The sequence below is a fragment of the Psammomys obesus genome, unplaced genomic scaffold, assembly GCF_907164565.1.
Source record: "Psammomys obesus unplaced genomic scaffold, mPsaObe1.curated_primary_1811, whole genome shotgun sequence".
NCBI classification, from domain to species: Eukaryota; Metazoa; Chordata; class Mammalia; order Rodentia; family Muridae; genus Psammomys; species Psammomys obesus.
In genome coordinates, this window is record NW_026591711.1 from 1531714 (window position 1) to 1554146 (window position 22433).

General features: G+C 47.7%; 1 protein-coding gene across 5 annotated transcripts in view; it reads right to left on the minus strand.

The window, feature by feature from the left end:
- The window catches only part of Osbpl3 (oxysterol binding protein like 3), a 164026-nt gene that overhangs the window by 51597 nt on the left and 89996 nt on the right, over positions 1 to 22433 (minus strand). For all 5 annotated transcript variants that reach the window (XM_055611789.1, XM_055611784.1, XM_055611785.1 and 2 more), the window contains 8 exons: positions 10266 to 10382; positions 10061 to 10114; positions 9405 to 9518; positions 5926 to 6093; positions 5267 to 5390; positions 2967 to 3070; positions 2673 to 2765; positions 1588 to 1744 (listed from right to left, as the gene is read on the minus strand). In XM_055611789.1, coding sequence (XP_055467764.1) covers positions 1588 to 1744; positions 2673 to 2765; positions 2967 to 3070; positions 5267 to 5390; positions 5926 to 6093; positions 9405 to 9518; positions 10061 to 10114; positions 10266 to 10382 — 931 coding nt within the window. The remainder of the gene's footprint in view (positions 1 to 1587; positions 1745 to 2672; positions 2766 to 2966; positions 3071 to 5266; positions 5391 to 5925; positions 6094 to 9404; positions 9519 to 10060; positions 10115 to 10265; positions 10383 to 22433) is intronic.

Genomic DNA, 22433 nt, shown 5'->3' on the forward strand with positions numbered 1-22433 from the left:
CCTGGATATTCTATAGCTTATTTAATTATTCATCTGTTAAAGAACATTCAACTGCTTCTAGTAGTTAGCCAACAAAGGTAATAGTCTGCTGGTAATATTTTGGTTTTATGGTGCTAACAATGCAGGCTCTACCACTGAGCCACAACCCCAGCCTGCCCTAAACATCTGTGCACAGTTGACCCGCCCCCCAGGCCCACCCCACATTCACTTCTCTGGGTTAAATGCTCAGGAGCATTGCTGGTGGATTTTATGGTAGGGACACGTTTAGTTTTATACAGCACTGCCAGGCCACTTTGCAGAACATCTTCCATGGTTTGCAGCTGTGGACCAGAGATTGGTTCCTGGGCATCATAACGCCACAAAGAGACTGTTCCAAGGCTTTGGCAAAGCACCATTTGTACTTCTGGAATGGCTAATGATGTCAAATCTATATTTCCATGCTTTGATATGAAGAAGAATGCTAGAGTAGGCATCTTTACATGGACACTTTGTTAATTCCTACAAATGGAGTCTTCAGAGAGGAATTGCTCAATAGGGGTTGAAAACAGGTGAAATAGATGCCATCTTAATCCCCAAAGTACCAACTGCTATTTTACCAACAGCTTATGAACGCTCCCACTGCAAAATCCTCCATGCCATATCTCTAATACATGCTAAATCATCTTCAGATGCTCAAGTCTCTGGACATGTAAGGCCCAGGAAACCCTTGCTGCCCTGATTTGCTTGGAGGGTGATGTTAATGGCAAAAGCTCAAATGGATTCAACCTTTAAAAACATCCCCAGTCTTCAAGGTTGAATCCTTGAGTTCTGTCAGCCAGATTCCAAACCCCCACTGTCTGTGCTAAGAGGTCAAAATAAAACCTTTGCAACAACATCTACACTGCCAAAGAAATAAATAAGAATGAGGTTTATGGAAGCCTTCACAGAGCAGAAGGTGAACCTACTGAGGCAGATTCTCTAAGGACGCCCTAGATTCAGGCATGCGCAGGACACGTGAGAGAGATTCCAGGGAAGCTGTGTCTGCAGAGATGACTGACTGGTTACAGCTGCTGTACTGTAGAGCGACTAATTACCTTCTCTAAGGTGATTTTCACCCTCTCAAACAGTTCTTGCCCACCTTTTGTTAGAGCTAACATCTTATGACTAATAGATAAAACAACAACAAAAAAACAAACAAACAAACAAACAAACAAACAAACAAAAAACACCTTTTGAAACTAACTTAAAAGACTACAAGTTTCCACCAAGGGAAAAGCTAGGAATGTCATCAGACAGCAGTGTGGGCTTGTGGATAAGCTTCCTCCATCTCGTTGTAATCACCTCTCTGGGGTATCGTCCATTATATTTTAAACCTCCCTTGATTTATGATTTTTCCATTCTGTTCAACTGTAAAACTTCATTAAACCGCTCGCACTTTGGAACAACAATTTGGGGCAACCTAGATCTATGTTCCCAGGCCATGGTCACTCAAAAACTGGCTCCAGCATAAACGGTAATAAAATAAAATCCCCTTAAAGACAACAGCTGTAGTTTTGTGCTGACAGGTATTTCCATCAACTATGTTGGGAAGAAGGAAGACACATTTACCTTTGTGGGCAACATGACACAGGTCCTCCTGCATCTTGGAGAACTCTGACGAGGCTTCCGAACCATCCGAGTAGCACTTCTCTTCTCCAAAGTCCAGTGTTGACAGGTTAGGATTGGAGGAGTGTAGTCTCACGGGGCCAGAAAAGGGTTTAGGGACCTAAGGTTACAGCAAAGGGAGATTTCTATTCAGACTAGAGTGGAATTCATCTCAGAAGAGCATCTTCCCACCCAGGGATAATGTCTAAGAAAAATGAATGAACACTGGGGAAGGTGCTCCCCATGGACGTTTGCATCCTTTAAACCTACAAATGGGTAGGAGAGCACACGCCGTTTCAGAAACGGTGGAAGCTTTACGGTGAGTGTTATGTTGAAAATGGCAGTGAATGCGCCCACGTAACTGGGTTGTCAGAGCAAATCAGTTCCCAGACGATGTTCTTCACCTGCCCCTGGAGCTTCTAGACTTCAAACCTGCTGCTCATATTTGCACACGCAACCTTCTTTACTCTGAAAGCATCTACCTTCAACAGCCGGGCCTTCTCTAAAAGCCAAAGAGTTTCCGGAAGAAACTCCGAGTTTCTCCGAAACCTCAAGATTCAGTTTGGTTCTGACAATGTTTCCATCTAGTGTGTGATCTTGCCTATGGCTTAGCTGTGCCTGGGAAAGACAGCTCCTGGCACCCTGCAAGGGGGTTCTTCCAGGGGGGCTGGGAGCTTGATGAAAAATGGCAAAAACTGCCTGCAAGGGTTAAGGCTCAGGCCTCTGGGCTCTAGGAGAAGGGCAGGCCCACTTGGAGGAAGGATGATAGCAACAAAGGTAGGTCAGAGTACTGGGCCACTGCAGCCACCAGGCATGGCACATGCTGGAGCAGGGAGTATCACAGACAAGCAAGATGTTAAGGAAGGAAGACCCCCAAGTCCCCACAACCGTGGCTCCAGCCTTACCCCTCTAGCCAGAGGGCCTCAGCTCCTGAAGAGGCCAACTCCATAACCTTCACTTTTCTGCCCTCGTTGAGTCGGTGGCCCCTGCACGCGGCGTGCAGAAAAGCACCATGAGGAAGGCGAGCCTGGTAGCAAAGCAAAGGTTACCTGCAGCGTTCCTTTAGCATCTTTGCCAATAGCTCTGGACCTCCACCTCCTGTGTGATCGCTTTTCCTTTTTGGGACTTTCAAAAGCTCCACCCTTTGTTTCAAAACAGGAAAGAGAATACAGACAGTAAGGCCCACCAAAACTACAGGGGCAAATGCACAGGGGCGTGACCACAGGCGTCTCCTTGAGTTTGGCTAAAGCAACCGGACAGACACCATCCCACTGTTAGTCACATGTGGCGAACAAGAGAGGAAGCAGAAGGCGGAGGGTGGAGAGAAGAGCGGGCAGGCTAACCTGGATGGCATTGATGGCGGGTGCCGAGTATGTCCGATGCAGAACGTCCATGCTCTCTAAGAGCTGGCTCATTTCTAGCAGATAGGCGTGGCAGTGTGCCAGGTCTGTCGGAAGAAGGGCAGATCCTTACAGCTGTCCAGCAGCACCATTTCCATAGCTGACTTCTCCCCTTTACACTTTCTTCCCCCACACAAAACAACACAGCCTATAGTGGTTCGTGGTATGGACCTGGCTGCCTCATTTTAAATCCACGTGTGAACCGCCATGCACGTTGTCCGAGCCTCAGCGTTCTCATATGGGAAGTGTGGGTAATTACACATGTAGCTACAGCGCTGAGAGCCGAATCAATGGACAGGTGCAGAGTGCTCAGAGGAGTGGCCTACAGCAGGAACGGAGAACAGCCCAGCAGCAGCACCCCTGGTCCAGCAGCACAGGCTCTAAGCTGTACTGGTGTCCAGGGTCCTGCCTCAGGACAATGGTGAGCCCCTGTGGATGGGCCACAGGTGACAGGAGAGTAGGTCAGATCAGACCAGAGTCACTCACTCGGGAAACAGTCCCCTCCACAGACGGGGCTCTGCTGAGCAATGGAGGTGCAGAGTGACTCAACAGAGCAGCTCTCAGCCTTCACGTGCATGGAATCACCTTGTGGGCCCACAGAGCTTAGGCTCTATCCCCAGTTTCTGATTCGTGCATCTGGACTGGGCCTGGGAATCTGCAATTTTTAATAAACCCTACTGATGCTGGTCCAGGTACACTGGACCATTTTGGAGACCATTTTGGCAGTGCTACTTGGTGGAGCTGACCGTTCCGGGAGGGGGTAGAGACTGCATACCCATGGAAACCATATCATACAACACAGGGAAGGCTCCCATGTGACAACTTTCTCCAGTAGTATCCCAAAAGGACATACTTCAAAAACGTGTGTGTGTGTGTGTGTGTCCCTCTGTGTGTGTGTGTGTGTGTGTGTGTGTGTGTGTGTGTGTGTGTGTCCGAAAGGAACACCCTCTGGTCTTCATCAGGAGCTGTATCTACTTTGTTTTTCAAAAAAAAAGGTCTCTTACTGGCCAGAATCTTGCCAAGCAGTCTAAGTTTGCCAAGCCCCGGTGTACAGGTACCTCCACCTCCCCAGGGCTGGGGTCACAGGTGCACACTACCACATGGGACTCTGTCTGTGGGTTCTGGGTATGAACCCTAGACTCTCATGCTTGCACAGCAAGGCTTTGTAAACCGAGCTATCCAGCTCTCAACTGCTTTTTTTAATTTTTTATTAATTACAGTTTATTCACTTTGTATCCCCCCATAAGCCCCTCCCTCCTCCCCTCTCAGCCCCACCCTCCTTCCCCCTTCTTCTCGATTGCCCCTCCCAAGTCCAAATGCTTTTTAACTCAAAAGTTTCAGATCCCATATGCTCCAGGCCTCACCTTGGACAATAAATGTGACCCCCCCCTATCCTGCTGGAAAGCCCAGTCTGGTTCCCTGGAAGAGTGTTAGCTAATTAAGGCTGAGAACACTGAGCTGCCTGTGTAGATGTGATCAAGCCTGCCTCCTTGTCAGAGTCATTCAAGGGGCGTTGGGACCATGGTCACCAGGGCCACACCCCAGACTAATTTAAACAGGAAGTCTGGGACACAGGCATAGACATAGGCACCCCCACACTTTAAAGGGTCCAGATGGCTCAGCAGTTAGGTTAAGAGTGTATACAGCTCTTTCAAAGGGCCCAACTCCACCCACATTGAGCACTTCCAGGGGACCTGAACTTCTAAATCTCTGGCCTCTGTGGGCACCTCCATACACTACCACCCAACACACACACACACACACACACACATACACACACACCCCACATATATTAAAACTAATACAAAATCTTGATTCTAGTGTACAGCCATGGTGGAGAACGCTTACACTGGGCTCTCTACCTGGCCACTTACTCCCTTAGGGACACAGATTCTTCATCTTGGGTGGACAACAGAGCCTTTTTTTTTTTTTTTTTTTTACATTTGAAAGACCGTGAGTAAGCAAACAGTCCCCACCCACGGAGATAAGATTGATGGTTCCAGGAGGAATTCATGCATCCATCCTAAGACTGGGCCAGGAAGTCTGTCTGCATGCGGGTGAAGACACTGAGTCCACGGGGAGACCATGTTGGCTGCTGCTGCTGAGACCGTCATTACCAAGGGAAGGGACGGACTACAGATGAGTGACAGCAGGGATACAAATGCACGGGAAGGCAATGCCAAGCTTGCATCGCCTCAGAGCTGTCGTAACAGAAAGAAACAGGAAGCGACCGGTCACTCTACCTTTTGAGCATTTCTCCATGTCCTCTGACGACTGTAGCCAGAACGGAACTCGTGTGTCACCTCCACAAGAAAACGACAAATTGCTTCCAGCCGGAAATGAATTCTGCTTGGATAGACTGCTACGCTGTTGGTGGATGATGACAAGAGCAGGTTAGAAAGCAAAACAGAGGCTGACGGGGACAGCTTCTAAGGTAACAGGGTGAGCTGGCTCATCATGGATGCAATGGGAAGAGGCTTCTGGCAAAGCACCCCACAGGAGATTCTAATACCCTGGCTACCACCCCAGCTGAGCCACACCATGCTACGTGGCCTGAGGGGTCAGGCCTCATTTTCTTCTATGAAATGGCGGTGCCACAGCAAAGACATGTTAAGAAAGGGTCTGCAATCCTGTGTGGTTGTACATCTGCCTAGCTGCATTTGACCACCAGACAGGAAAACCAAAATCAATGTGGCTAAGAGAACGCCTAAGCCTTCAGGACTCTGAGAGCAATCCTTACAGGGCCCCGGCCTTACTCCATGCTAGCTGTATCCTGGGTCTGACTCACTGGTCAAGAGACCAACTTACCATGCCCCTCCCACAAACCTTCCCTCAGACTCACTGCCAGAATGGGCCCCTCTGTTCTCCCAGACTTGGAGACAACTGGCAACACCATCATTACCTTCCTACTGGAAACAGAGTCAAACACTCCTGGGGCAGAATCTGTGACGGAAGACCCCGGGAAAAAGTGACTGACGTCACGGGGAAACATGGCGATCTCATTCTGCCGGTACATTCTGTGGTGCCGGAGCTTGGACACCCACTCGTCAAACACCTCTTCCGACTTCACCTGCACGAGGTTAAATTTCGGGGTGTTAAAAGAGGGCCACTGGCTCAAAAGGGTCAAGGGTCAAGGGTTAAACGAGGCCGCTTCCAACCTGCTCTTTTTGAGTTGGCACACATGAAAGAGAAGATAACACATTTACAGCCTTGGTTTTCACTCTGTGGCCTAGAACAACACCTGAGGAGGTATCTTCACAGACTATATACTCATGTGTCCCTGGAGATGTTCTAACTGCCACACAACTTTTAAGACCACAAACAGGGCCAGCTTTATTACACAACAAATAAACTAAAACACACATTCATCTCTGAAAGTATTTCTAAGTTCTCTAGCCTGAGACTTGCCTGCCCCCTGCTGAATGTATCGATTCTACTCTTCATTTAAACGCTTTGTAGCTCAGACTTTGTGAACCAGTCTGAACTGAAATGAAGTTTCCATGTTCCCTGAAATGCCAGCCTGTGTTCATCTGCTCTGACAAAGACCGCATGGCTGGAAGCAGCCGCTGACACATGTGCCCGTTAACCGAAAGAACAAATTCGCCACTTTCAGAAAAAGGAAAAATATCTGCAAAAGTACTGTAGAATACTATTATTATTATTATACAAATATTTATTCCCTCCATAGAGGAAGAAACATAAATATCTACTTTCCACAAAGAATGTCTTTAATTGGCAAATTCTATTTTTTTATTTGATACATACTGGTCTCAGACTTGTTTTGCAGCCCAGGCTGGACCTGAACTTCTGAAAATCCTTCTGTATTAACTACCTGACATTACTGGCATAACACTATGCCTGCTTTAACTAATAATTTTTATGAAGAAATAATTCAAGTACTCATGAAAGTGTTAAAAGAAACACAGCATTCACTCCTATACCACAGACACTTCACAGACCAACAGTTTTGTGTATAATAAATATTCATAATATCAGAGTGAGAACTGAGACACCTATACATTAGGATATAGACTCAGACAGCTTTAATTTAAAATAAGCCCAAAACATGTCATGTAGGCCAATGGCCTGCCAGGCGGTGCTGTGACCACCTGACGGAGGCTGCGGCAGGGGAGGAGGATGTGCAGATCGACAGTGGCAGCAGCGCCCAGAGAACAGTGAACATGACTCTATGCTGCTCAGAGGTACCTGAAGATGGAGGCTCGCCCTTAGCTCGCGAGTCCAGGATGCTGAACATCAGACACACATCTATTTGTCACCTCTGCGCTGTGAGCCCAGAAATGGACTTCATTTCCCAGATGTGGTCAGAAGGAACTTTATAAGACTCTGTGTCATCCTTGCTCTGATCTACTCCCCAAAGCCCTGAGAAGCCAGTGCCCAATGCGTTCATCTTGGCTCATCTTTTATTGGTCGAACAAGAGGAACGAGGCACTTTATTAAGTGACCACTGTTCTGTCACAGGCGCTACAGCAATTCAGGACTGTGGCTGGGAGCCTTCTTAACTGCTCTTCTGCCCGGACTCCTCAGGTGTAAAACAAGAGAGAGACTCAAGCCAGGTGTGGTGGTGCGCGCCTGTAATCTCAGCACTCAAGAGGTTTGTGAGCTCAAGGCCAGCCTGGGCTATAACACTAAGGCCTTGTGGCAGGGCGAGTGAGGTGGGGGAATGGGGAATGGGGGAAGGGAGACCTCTGCTAACAACAGTCACCTGTATGACAACTCAGAGTTAATCCTCAGGAACGATTGAGGAACCAAGCAGAATTTACAGCGAGACACGAGAATCACTGTCTCATGATATCAAGTCCAGTGCATCTTAGAACATGCTAAGTCTTTAAAGCTTAGAAACAAATGCTCACTTCAGTCTGCTAACTAGAACTGTAGATAAGCAGGGATTCACTATTTCCTGATTATGTGAAAACACAGAATGAAGAGTCATTTGAGACCAATACAGGAAAACAATGTCAACTCTGCCAGCGCAGATTAACGACTGCTGGGCTGGCAGCGGGGTGGGCTGATTGGAGGTTTTCCCTCCTTGACTTTGCCATAGTTATTTTTTTTTTTCAAGAAAGACTTGGAGACAGTGTGGGCTGTTCCCAGTAGACACACCAATGCTGTCCAGCAGGTAAGGCTGTTAACCCTGACACCGGAACAGTCCCACAGCAACGCATCATCGGCCCACAGTATCAGAGGACCTGCTTTACACATTGCATAGCCCAGAGTGCAGGGTTAGGTTAGGAGACAGATGGGAGCCACACACGCCGGGAGAGGGCAGGGACAGACGACAACCTTGGTTTTCCAAACCCTCAGCCAAATTCATCAGGCCTAAGTGAGTCTCAAATTATCTATCTCCAACATTCAGGCACTGCCTAATATATACGCAGTAGTTAAACTTACTGACTCCCAAGGAACTACAACAAACCTTAAATACATAGCCCTGTGAAATGAGCCCTGAAATCACCCTTTCAGAGAGGTGTGTGTGTGTGTGTGTGTGTGTGTGTGTGTGTGTGTGTGCGCGCGCGCACACACGCAAGGGTGGTAGAGATTTTTCAAGACCTAGATAACTGGTCAAAGTTTCCCTGGGCCTCATGCTTAATGCTTTCATAACATCATCCAGTGGCTAGGAGGCTTTGAAGCCTGAGATTTGCAAACTCCCACTTTAGGAAGCACTGCCACTTTACTACAATATGAGAATTTTATAAAATTCTCTTTATAAAGCTGGCTAAAGTCTCAAGTCACACGGTAAACATTATACCTCAGAGAACATATTTTAATCTATGGTAAATGGTTCCATACTGAAGACACACAGCCTGGGGGGAGGAGGGGGCACATGAAAGTGTTTCTGCTATTGATTGCTGTCACTGGGGAAGAGGGGTAACATTTGGAAAATGGTGACAAGGACGTTAACTCCTTGAGCAGTGCGAGAGGTGGTCCTGTACAACTGAGATGGGGGGGGGACCCAGAAAACCTGGCCCATCCTAACATCAACAGTATCCCTTGGGGACATTTTGGTGACAAAAACTGCGCACGTGTTGAATGGACGTCCCAAAGTCAGCAGCAGCAGCATGGTCATAGATAACCCCCTCTCTGTGGACAGGCCTCTGCACAGCCAAGCTGGGAGGGCGGTGCCTGTCGTCCTGGCTACTCAGGAAGCTGAGATGGGAGAACCCTGCAGCCCAGGAGAGCTGAGGGTTTGAACGCAGAGCTGGCAAGATTGTTGAGACTCTACCTCCCATAACTCAACCAGTGAAGGCCCCAGTGGCCGCTGTGCAGTGGGGGGAGGGGGGGCAACAACTGTGGCGGCTGCGTGGTAGGAGCAGACCCTGATGGTGGCTGCGTCGCAGGAGCAGGCGCTGGCGGAAGCCCTACCTTCAGGTGGTAGATGTGCTCCTCTGTGTCGAGGTCTATACACTTGGATGACTTCTTCACAGACATCACCGAGAGCCCCACGTCAATGCAGCCGTGAAGCTTCTCTCTCTCGATCTACGCAAGCACAGGGAGGGCTAGTTGAGAGTCACAGGAGTCAAGGAGGTTGTAACACCTCTGTCATCCCCTCATCTTGTACATCCACCCATGGTGAACCTGATTGATGGAGCTCCCCAGGCAAGCGGGACCCAGTTAAGAGCTGTACGTGTGCGGAATTCTTTCTCTGAAAGGGAGAAGCACCTGCCCATTTCACAGATGTGGAGGCTGAAGAGCAGAAAGCTAAAGAATGAGTGTGCATAGCCAGGATGCAAGGAGATGAGATGCGACCCCATGAGTTGACGCCCAGGCAATGCAAGAGCCATCACCTTCCCCTGGAATAGAGTCTGATGCCTACACTCACATCCAAGTCCTTAAGTGAGATAAAAGGAGGAGTGTAGGGACTAGAAGAGCAGAAAAAGAGAAGAGAAACACCCTATGAGGCAGGCCCGCTGGTCACTCAGAACGCCCAGGCCAACCTCCTAGGGTTACCTCCAAGAGGAAGCCCACCTCGGCCATGGCTTTCCCCAGCAATAGCATGTTGGGCTACGGAGAAGACTTACATCGGTTTGGCTCTTGGCGTACTTCAAGATTCCCTTTTCCAGGCAGAAGAATCTCTGTGGGGAAACAAACAGAACTCAGCAAGACGTACACGCTAACATCCCTCCTCTGGACTCCAGCTTCAGGCAGAAGATAAGCGCTCAAACCTTGGCACCGAGTGGGACACAGTGTGTGCCCACGGAGGAGCAGGCACCGCTGATGCATTACCTTGTGCCAGCCTTTTAAGGGCCATTTCCTCTTCTTCAGCAAAAATCCTTTCTGCACAGGCGGCTCCTGGGTGTAGGTCATGTCTCCCCTCAATCCTTCCACCACTTCCCAGCTGTCCTGTTCCAATGACAGAGCACAGGGCTAAATGTCACTCCTTCAAAAGATAGTACCATTAAGCAGCAGGCTACTGTAAAACCATCCAAGACAGAGCCTGGCTACGTCTGAGAGGAAGAAGAAATTTAAATTTAGTTCCCGAACATTCTTTGGACTTTTCAGATTCAATGCTGCAGTTCAGTGGCATCAGATTGTTTTGTTTGTTTTTGGTTGTTGGTTTTTATGGGACGGTTTTAGAAGAACTATTTCTCTTTTTATAGTCCCTGAACCTTGGCAGCACGGCTGAAGGGAAAGACGTTACTATACATCCTATTTTTGTTCACTTTGACGTCGTCAGACAGTTACTCTTCAGTCAGCACACCCCAGTCTGAATGTTAACCAAACGGTACGTACGTCAGGATGAAGCTGTGTGTCTGTGCATGCGTGCATATGTTAGGGGGAGCCTAAGGAATGGCTGAAAAGTGGGGCTAGAGAGATGGCGCAACAGCAAAGAGCACTTTCAGCTTTGCCAGAGGACCTGGGTTCCTTTCCCAGAACCCACACCAGGTGGTTCACAACCGCCTGCAACTCTAGTTCCAGAGGATCTGATCCCCCTCTTCTGGCATCCACAGGCACTACACAGCTGAGACATACATCACACAGGCACATAAACACAAATAAAAAAAAGTTTAAATCTTTTAAAAGGAAATGTCTGCAAAAAAATGAAATTGGATGCAAGCTCGTGAATCTTACAAGCTGACTGGAAACAATGGTTTGGTAGATAATTGTCTTCAAGTTCTAGGGGTTTAAGCAGCAGAAACATCAGAGAGAGAGAGAGAAGTTCTGACACAAGTATTTTCACCGTTTCCCTCCAGATTTTCTTTAATTCCCTCCACACCTCATTTCTTATCCAAGAGGCTTTTCATTTTAAGATGTGCCTGGTGCCATGGCGCATGCTGTAGTCCCAGCACTCTGGGAGGCAGAGGCAGATCTCTGTGAGTTCGAGACCAGCTTGGTCTACAAAGTGAGTCTAGGACAGCCAAGGAAACACAAAGAAACCCTGTCTCAAAAAATAAAACAAAAACAAACAAACAAAAGTCTCTGGACTTGAGAGTCTGGGGCTGCCCATGTCATATGCCAAGAAATAAAATAAAAAAACAAACAAACAAAGAACATGAACAATAACAAAAAAATCCTTGTATTTTTGGCCTGGGTTGTTTTCAGTTTTGAAGGGGCACAAATGGCTGCTTTAATTAATCCTACATCATTGGCCACTGAGGTTATTTCAAGTGACTGAAAACAAATTTCAAAAGAAATAAAACCACAAAAAAATCCTGAAAATTTCTTTTAAAATATTTAAACCATTGCTAAATCTGTGCAAAATAAACTAAAGTTGGTAATATCCTTGTGAGTTAAGATAGATGATGATGATTAATTAGGTCATAACATACATGAAATTCACAGGCTGGAATACAACTCAGAGTGTGAATACACACACCAGATATTATGTAAAATATGTCTCACATTGCCCTGGACAGCTGGTATGATCAGAGGCCATGGACTGGACACCAGGAGCTAGACGCTAAGTCTGGACCAGCCCCAGGGCTGGGCAGGTAAAGGTCCCCCAGGGCTCTCTTCCATGCTTCCCAAAGCTCAGCACATCACCTCCAGCAACAGGATCCTTCACTGCGTTAGCAACAGAACTCTTTGATGATCTGCCTTTTATCTGAGCCCTTTTCACTTTGAATGGAGATAAAGACACAGCCCAGATTTTTAAATCACCACTGTAGATATTTCAGAACCTAGAGTTATAAAAAAAGATTCATTCAATGGTTAAATAAAGGGGGGAGGGGTAGAATATTCAGTGTTTAATTTAGAGAAACTTTTTGGCGAGGGAACAGCAGTGAATGAGGCTTTGTTATAACTGCCACCAGCTGTCCAGCTACACCCAGAGATATCCATTCAGTCATGAGCAGCACACTGCCATTCATGTAAAACACCAAACGATCCTGCTCTTGTTTACTCTGGCTCAGACAGTCGTTTTTCAGAATTGTGTTTTACTTGTTTAAATGCCATGAAGCTTTAAGGCCCAGCAGTCATGCCCCTCCTTCTCTGGAGGAGAGTATCCCTCCATCCCCGTAACTCCATCCCACCAGTGTTCTTTCTGGACAATGCCTCTCCTGCTCACTCATGGAAACATGTATGAGGCGTCACTATCCCCAATGGCAGGAGCCCCTCGAGAGCACACCGGGTCTGATGCACTTCATGTTCCCTCCTGTCTTGTGAACAGCAGGCACCTGATAAATAACTCCAGTCTTGGAACAAGAGCTACAGAAGACGACGATGCGGCAACATCCAAAGTGGTGCCCGGTGTCCCGGGGCCAAATGACTGTTTTTAAATTAGATACAACAGACGTGTATTTGTGTAAGATGGGCGTGTGTGGTATCATCCCTTGAAAATCCAAGGCCCAGCCCTCTGGAAAGCACTCAAGTGGATCAGCCATTTAGAGTTGTTTTCCATTTCCCAAGCGGAAGGCAACCTCCAGAGCACTAATGCTGAAGCAAGCAGACGCATCTGCTCGGTCCCTCCGGTTGGGTTCAGTGCAAATGCCGGGAAGAATGAGCCATTATTGCATCCTTGGGGGAAAAGCAGATGTGGTCTTACCTGCAGCTGAATGGGAAAGAAGAACTGAATTTCAAAAGTGTCTTTACGACTCAGGTTAGAACTGAAGTGTTCTAGAATTCTAGAGATATGGTTTACTCCTCCCAACCAGCCAGCATGGCGCGCTGGGGGTAGGAATAGGTCTGCTCACCCTTGTCAACAAACAAGGAAGGGTTTGTACTTTTTTTTTCTCCTTCTGATTGTCATATTTTGTCATTTTCATCTTCCTAGGTTAAGAACTTTAAAGTGTTGGCAGGTGGAAAAGCCAGATTTACACCATGAAGAAAGGGCAGGCTCTCCTTGGCTGAAAGAGAAGGGGCAGATGTCTTCATAGGCCCCATTTTCATTCAAAGGCTTGCTTCTTCTTCCCAAATCACCACTGAGCCAGCAGGAAACACCCAAGAAGCAACTTTTGGCTCTGAAGTCTGCAGTGACCTCAGGCTGTTCCCTCTGAGCCTGGGGAACCCTAGGGCCATGGGGATTAACAGCATTGGGAAGAAGTCTCTTGCATCTTGGCTTCAAGTGAAGGGACAATAAGAGGGGACAAAGAGAAACTTCCTGAATCCTCAGCCTTGCACAGGGAGAAGGGTGTCCCATATCCAGAAAGACTCTGCAAAGTACTACAAGAAATCTTCACAGGTGCTTGATGTCACTTGACCAGAAAGGGCTGGGGTGCAGCTCAGCTCAGGCCTGGAGTCTGCTCAGCAAATAGTTCACTCAATGGTAGAGGACTCCCTGTACACTGCCAGGAAACTGGCCATTCAATTAACTTGTAAGTTGTTGCTTTTTCATTTGGGCCCCAGTGCTTCAGTGTCTTATTCCCAAGCTACCATGGAGACCATCTTCTTCAACTTGTGTACAACTGCAGAAGACTGGTACATACGTGGCAGCCACTAAGAGAATTCTCCATTTGGTATCTGTTGCAGTCCCCATTCAAGAAAGTCGATTAAAACTATGGAATCAGGTAAACGATACTAGGTAGTTAGCTTACAGAAAGAGGCTAAGTTGCCGCCACAGTTCCAATCGTGCCACCTGAATCACAGAAATAGTAAACAGTAGAAAGGGTTGAAATACAGAAATGAAAAACATAGCAACGCCACAAAAGGACTGGAGAACGCATTCCAGAGCCACAAAACCAGGAGCCTTTTGTCAGTTCACCGACCTAAAACAGTCAGAAGTAGCTATTAATAAATGTACGGAAAGAGTCAGAGCAACTTTTCCAGAGGCTAATATCATAGTCGACACATAGTGAGTTGACACACACATCTTATCAGGCTTAACCCTTTAAGATCATGTGTATTGGATTCTTTTTTTTTTAATGTAAAAAATGAGGAAGAGAATTAGATAAATTTCCTGATGAAATAGAGCTGCCGAGGGGTTCCACCACCCTATGGTACAGCTTGTGAGTTTTTTATTATTCTGCTATCATTGTAAAGTGTTATTTTTTTTCATGCACTTTAAACGTGTAAATTCCAATGATGAACAAAAAGAACAATCCTGAGGGGTTAGGGGACAGTGGTGGGTAAACCCCGAAACTGGTTCAAGAGAACTGGAAGGAATTGAGAAGCACTGGGCCTGCTCAGAGCTCCTGCTCAGCAGTCAGACATCCCAGAAAATGTCGGCATCACTCTGCAGGGCGCATGGTCACTGTGAAGGGCCCCAGGGGAACCTTGCAGAGTGACTTCAGTCATATCCCTGTAGAGTGAGTCTTCTCAGAAAGAAAAAGAGGAGGCTCCGGATTGACAAATGGTCGGTAACAGAAACTGGCCACGGTCAGAACCGTCTACGTTCAGAACACGATCAAGGGTGTTAACCCTGGGCTTCCGATATAAGATGAGATCTGTGTACGCTCACTTCCCCATCGTTATCCAGGAGAGTGGGTCTTCGGGTGAAAAATACATCCGAAGGGTTCAGATGAGGACGGGTATTGCTTGTTCTGTCTCTCAAGCCCAGAAGGACGAATTAATCCGTGAAGGAAATGATATTGAACTTCTCTCAAATTCAGCGGCTCTGATTCAGCAAGCCACAACAGTTAAAAACAAGGACATCAGAAAGCTTTTGGATGGCATCTATGTGTCTGAAAAGGGAAGGGTACAGCAGACTGATGAGTAAGACCTCAGTTACTCAGCTCCAGAAACAAGAGCCTGAATTATAAGTATGATTTTTGGGGTGTCTTTGGGAATAAGAGACTTATATTGAAAAAAAAAAAAAAAAAGAAAGAGATCAGCCCACACATTTCAATCCTGCTGACCCTTTGCCCCTTTGCTCCTTCATGCCTGACCTCCTGTCTATTCCCCTCTGGTGAACTTTTATTTCTCCTCCCTGAAGAAAGGCCCTCCCCCCTCTGAAGAGGAGCAGTAATAACACAAACCCAACTTTACACTGCCTGCTAGTCCAGCTAGGAGGCGGGTTCCCTGTCTTACTATAACCTTGTTCATCATAATCCATGTTCTCAGTAAATATCAGCTGAACAAGTCTGAGAGCAGTGTATGGTCCCTGGGGTCCCAGGAAGTGTGGCATTCAACTGAACTGCTTTTCAGAGCAGGAAACAAAACAAAACAAAACACTCAGATGCAGGCTGGGGAGATCTTCAGTGGACGCTGGTAGCGACTACCAAGCCTGAAAACTTGAGTTCAAGTCCTGGAAGGAGAGCCAGGAAGTTGTCCTTAGATTTCCACACGTGTCAGGGCAATGCATGTGTGTACATGTGCATGTATCAACACGCTTCTATACATGCGTGCACACACACCAATGTAACGAAAATAATTTTGAGATGCCGGTGTTCCAGGCTAAAGGGACCGTGGGGGAGTGGCACCTGATGCCCGCCACATGCCATGCTGGTGTGAAGGCAGGGCCTGCATCATGAGTAAAATGAACACCTGAGACACACCACAGGACAGAGATCAAGGTCCTGCCAAAGGCTAGCTCTGCTGACTGAACCCGACATGCCCCATCCTGCGTGGATCAGGCTGAGAGGTCATCATGAATATGAGATGGAGAGAGAAATGGGGCTGGAGGTTCTCAAGACTTCTGCTAAGGCTCAAATGGTCTGTCAGTCATCTGGCATTGCATTCAGTCTCGTTTACAGAGCATCTAAAAAGCGCCAAGGACAGAATGCTACTTTGTGATTAGAAAGGCGGCTAGGCACTGATTCATGCTCGTGAGCAGACCAAGTTCATTTCCACGGTGCCGAGTGCAGGGACGGCAGGCACTGCTTCCTTCCAGCACAGCTGTGTGCACAGCGCCCAGCTCCCAGCCACCTTGCCCATGCCCAGTTCTCAGCTACCCTAGCTGTGATGTCAGAAATAGAATCGGCTGAAACTTCCATTTTTCCTGCAGCTGAGAAGTACAGGGTGGGATCTGGCAGGACTGGAGAGTAACTTGCTCTAATTAGCCTGTGATCAGTCTACCAGGTTTTTAAAAACCAGGGGGCAATGCCCAACATCACATCACAAGGCCGCTCATGACACCCATCATTACTGAGTTTAAAGGCATTTGTGATCTTGAAAGCCTATCAGGAAAGGCTAAAGATCACCAACACTACCCTTCTACCTTTTGTGATTTTTCTATGAATACATGGAAATACTTGTCAGCAGACTGCCAATTAACAGAACCACCACTTTGATGTCACACCAACTGTGTACTTAGTCTGAGTAATGTGCACTGTCTGAGGGCTGGAGCTGCCAAAGGGGAAGAGAGAAAGAGAGAGGGACAGAAAGACAGACAGGCATTCAGAGGCACATTGGTGGGTGAGGTCAAATGCAGTGAAAATCACGGGAAGATCCTGCTGACACACATCTCAGTTTGAAGGTGGGGGAAGGGCTGAGCTTTAGCCACTTCCAGAAGACGAGGCTATCATGAAGAGCTCCAAGGATGTAGACTCCCAAGAAGAAACCAGGACTGATGAGTAGGAGTCAAAGGCCTTAGAGCCCACCTCTGCAGGAAGACCAGCAGATAATAAGTCAACAGTGACACAGCTGCTCCGGGAAAGAGCATCCCTTAGTTCTGAGAGTGCTCCCTTCAGAGGCTAATGGCCACCGGGCTAAGGAGGACAGAAGGGATGCTAAGCTTGAGAGGGAGGTCAGCATAAACGAACTCTAAGACCTCGTCTGAATCTTGTCAGACTCATGCCCTTTGAAACACATCATTAGTCATCTCAGCCACAAGCCTCACTTCAGGACTGAAGACTCAAGAAGGAGAGGAACACCGATGAGGCCGCTTTGATTCTGAAGGGTGTTTGGGGACCATCCATCACCACATGCCACCAGGCACTGGGCTTTCTGTCTCATCACAGGGGTGCACAGTGCTGGGAGAGTAAATTCCCAGAGCATCCAGGCTCCCCAAAGCTCCCCAGCTTATTACCTGACCAGCTACAGAACACAAACACCTTACGTACATACAGGGAGAGCACTACGCCCCCCCCCCCGTCCCTTCAGAAATCACGAGGCAGTGGGGAGAGCACACCAGGAGAGCTGTGAGCTGTAAGCTGTCTCACTGCTCTACCTGAGACCATTTCAGGTTTCCAAATAAGATGTGTTTATTGCAACTGTATTGACCACGGGCGATTTTATAATTAAAATAACATTTAAAAAGAGCTTTAGCACACATGCAATGCCTGCTTCTAGCCTGCTGATGACTCACTTAGCAGTTAGGCTGCAATTACTTTAGCACTTTTCACGCTCCTCAAATATATTAGGAAGTTATTGATATTGCTGAATATCCCTGTAATGGAATTAAGGCCTAACAGCTATGAAAACATTGACTATGCGTTTCCTCTTTCCCCACAATATTGTTCTGAAAACAGGCCTGGTAGGAGGCATAGCTACAACAACCCCTGAGCCATTTCTGCCCAATCGCAGCCCGCCATGGGATTGGTGAGTGTCCACAGCTCTGGTGATGGGCTTTCTGACAGTCATAAAGGGAGTGAAGTGTCCTCCTACGTGCCTTGAGGTAGTTCTGTGATCACACCATTATCACCCTCATCATGCAGAGGGTGCTCATCACTGAAGCTCCAAAGTAGTCTGCCCAAGGCTATAAACTGCTAAGCGACAGGACACATTTGTGGGCTCTACCTGCAGCTCACACACAGAACCTTGTCACAGGACATCGTCTCTGGACAAGGACATCCACCAGTGCAGAAGGACTCGGCGGAATCCCTTCAAGGCCAAACATTCCCCCTGCTCCCAGCCCAGCCCCTTCACGAAAACACACCCAGCAAGACACTGATTTCCCAAGCCAGGGAAACCCAACCTTTATTGGGTTGGGTTTATTTTATTATTGGCCTTCCTTTATTTCTATGTGTGCCTTTTCTTTTCACTTCCAGGGAAACTGTAATCAATGGCTTTTCCCAGAGTCATGGAATATCTGTTTTGAAAACTGAGAGTTTGAAGGAGACTATGACAGTTACCTAAGGACTTCTTTTGCCTAAGATATGAGGAATCTAAGTGAAATCAATTATTTGAGGGGTCACAAAACTGACAGCTTCGGGGGACCAGGACCTAACCCCTTTGCACCCTTTCTCCAGCTCCTTTCTCCAAATGGCATTTCTAAGGTGGCAGCCAGCCACAGGCTCCACAGGAGAGTCTGGGCTAACTCACCATCAGCTGGGACGGGTACTGCCCTCCAGAGCCCATGTGAACGGGACTGGCGCCAACAGTAAGAAGGTAGGACGTTTTTGTTCCTGTCTTGCAACATTCATTTTGTATTTATCTTTATTACCTCTTGATTTAAAAAAAAAATCTTTTGTGTCATACAGTGCCCTGTAGTGTCTGAGCACTGGGGAGCGGGGGGAATGGGACAGGACGGAATGGGACTCTGTACTCAATGGTAGTGCTTGTTATCTCTCAAGAAAACCCAACATCCACGATAGATGGTTGGGCCGATCAATGACGACACACTTCGGCTCCGTATGCTCAAAGAGCTAAAGGAAGTTTGTCATCAACACAGAGGCCCGTTCTGGGAAACATTGCATGTGTGACTTGGAATCACAGGTGTGGGTTGCAGGCACGTAAAATGACAAACCCTTCCATATACCAAGGTCTCACACTTGGCACCCACACTAGACATGTCAAGACACGCCACCAAGCAATGAAGGCCGGGAAGTTAGCACACGTGAAAAATGAGAAAGGCATCACAGATGGAAAACCTGTAGATGCCCAAACGCAGACTCCATACCCCATAGCAGGAGCTCAGGCTGGCACCATCCCCAGTGTGTGACACCTAAGGGCTTAAGCTGGGCCTCTGAGCAGGGAGAATTGATTTCCTGTGGCTGCCCTGGCAAATGGCCACAAACTTAGTGATTTAGAATTTCAACCAAAACAACTCTTTCGGTTTTTGATTTTGAGAGGTCTTGCTACCCAGCCGGGCTACCCTCACACTTAATGCTCCTCCTCTCTCAGCCTCCTGTGAGCTAGGAGTATAGGCCTATTCTGCCACCGCCCCACTATGATGGGTAATTTTTTTAACAGTGTAGGGGGCCAGAAATTTCAAACCTGGTGTAGGCAGAGCCAGGCTCCCTCTGGAAGCTGGAGGGGAGACTATTTGGGGCTGTCCTGGTCTCTGGAGGCTGATTCCCTGCTGTTCCTTGGCTTCTTGCTACAGATCACATCTGCCACCATCTTCCTGTCATGTTCTTCTCCCTGGGGGGAGGGCAGGGAGATTTCTTGCCTATTAATTTAGGGCCTACCTGGACAACTAAGGGTGCCTGCCCTCCTCAAGGTCCTTAATTGACCCACATCTACAAATGTCCTCTTTCCAAACAGTGTACCATTCACAAGTTCTGAGGGTGAAGAAGTGGACCTATCTTTTAGGGGGCCAGCATTCAACCCACTACAAAAGTTAAAGGAGACATCGAGATCAGAGATGTGCCAGTACATCTGACCCAGCTAGGCCTGTGAACAGCACGGAGGAGAATATGGCCGGACCCAGTGTCAACGCCATCATCCAGAGGCATAGCAGATTATTCCACGTCTCCTCTAGAACACAGTTAACGCTCTACCACCAATGCCCAGGCGGCTTCTGTTCGACCTTGTCCTATAACCTGCACTGTCACTTCTGGGCCATTAGAATTTTTCATTTCTGCTTATTGTTGTGTGAGAGTGTATTCCCACAGCAGGCCTGCGGAGGTCGGGGGACAGCTTTCAGGAGTAAACTGTCTCTACCATATTGAAGCAACGTCTCGAGTCTCATTTCTACTGCACTGCCTACTCTAGTTAGCCTTCGAGCTTCTGGGGGATTCTCCTGACTCTGCCTCCATTTCCTGGCAGGAGTGCAGCCATTTATGACTTCCACCACATCCAGTTTGTGTATGTGGGTCCCTGGGATTCAACTCAGGTTGTCAGCCTTGTGCGGCAAATGCTTTGCCAGGCTGAGCAGTCTTGCCCATCACTAGCATTTTGCCATCACCAAATTACCGAAGTAGATTTTTCTTTTCCACAGGGAAGAACCACGGAGCCAGCTAAGCTCAAAGGGGCATCTCAAGGATGATCCAGGTGCTGCACAGCTGGGAGGACACGCTCCCCCAGAACACCTCGGTCCCAGTTCTTCCTGTGACCTGCACTGTGACTACTGCCAACCGTAGAGAAACACATTTATTTTCTTAAGGCCCCTCAAGATGTCTATCAAGGCAGTGCTTCTGAAACACAGAAAGCTATTTTTGTTGCTTTTTGTTTCGTTTTGATCCCGTGGATGAGTGCTGGCTTGGAAGTCTGTCTGTCTGCACTATGTATGCTTGAGGATCTGGACCCTCTGGACCTGGAGTTGCAGTTGGTTGTGAGCTAGCATGCTGGTGCTGGGAACTAAACCGAGACCCTCTGCCAGGGCATCCAACTCTCTCACCCGCTGGGCAGTATCTTCAGCCCGTACTTGTGCCATTTATTCCAAGAACCGCAGACTGGAGCAGACAGGTCAGCGACTTTTGAAGTGTTTAGGGTTCAGTTTCTCCCATTCTTCCAGTTAGGTATGGAACAAGAGCCTGTCCTCTGTAGACATAGAGCAAATGCTTTAATCTCTTTCTATATCAAATGTTTGCTCCTTTGCAAGACTCAGTGTAAAAGCGTAGTACAAATTGATTCTTACTTTTTTCTTTTTTTACCCTTCCTACACCCAGAACGTGGCCAAAAGGCTGGTGGGAAAAAGGAGAAGTAAAGGGTCCAGAAAATAAGCCTGGAAAATGAAGACAGAAATAAACAGCTGAGTCTTTTCCTCTGCTGGGATAACCAGAAAAAAGGCAGCTCTGAGCAAACAGGGGTCCAAACACTACTTCATTCATCCATCCTGTTCTTCCCCACGCTCAGAGGTGCCAGCTAAAGGAGGCCTTTCTAAACATCATTTATACAGGACAAGTAGACCTTGAGCTGACTTCTGAAGGCACCTCTAGCATGTAAAGACAGTGGTTTCCAAATAGATGGCCCCTTGCTCCCCCGACTATGGTCTGTAGTTACTATCTCTGGGCCATTATTTCCTTTCCAGAGCAAGACAAACAATTGAGAGTTCATGAGTTATTTTGGGATTCCAGAGGGCAGTCTGAGGAGATGCCAGTAGCTGTAAAGATGTTCCTGGGTGGCCCTAACCTGTAGCATCCCTTGTTGACTCTTCCTCTCACTATGGCCCACATAGATGCTAAGCCTACGTGGCCACTGTCTCACAGCTCGAAGGACGAGGCAGAAAAGCAGTCACCTGCGAGGCAACTTGAGGATCCCTGGGACTTCCGTGCTTGTAGAAGGAACATGGTCTGTCAGGCATCCACAGAACGTCCTGTGGACTCAGGCAATTTGTACAACCAGATGAGGAACTAAGGCACAGAGAGGGTCTGTAACTAGTCCAAAGCCATCTGGGTTAGACCAAGTCCCAGATCTAACCTCAGGCCCTCTGCCCCCAAGATGACGCTTGCTGTCCTTAATAGTCTATGACTATTTGCTATGGCTATATAGTTAGACCCCTGAAACACATGTGGAGCCTTGACTGTCATTGTGGGGTGTGGGGAGGTACGGCTAAAACTACAGTCTGGCCCCATAAATGCAAGAACAAAGGAAGGATATTACAATTAAGAATATTTCAATTTATCAGCCAACAAACACCCAAATCGTCAGTGACAGCCAGGGTCAGCACCAGCGGCCAGTAGACGAGCCAAGGTCATCGGCTAACAAAGCACAGCTCAAAGATGGACACGAGAGGACTTTTATGTGAGGCCACGGCCATGACTGAGCGAGCAGCCTGTGAGTAGAGGATGGGGAGGGGCATTTGATGTGAGGCTACCGCCATGACTGGGCGAGCAGCGCGTGAGTAGAGTTTCTGCTTAAGTCTTATAAAAATTCCCTAGGCAAGCTCCGTGGGTTTTTTTCCCCCTCTCGGGGGACCCCCCAACACACACACACACACACACACACACACACACACACACACACACACACACA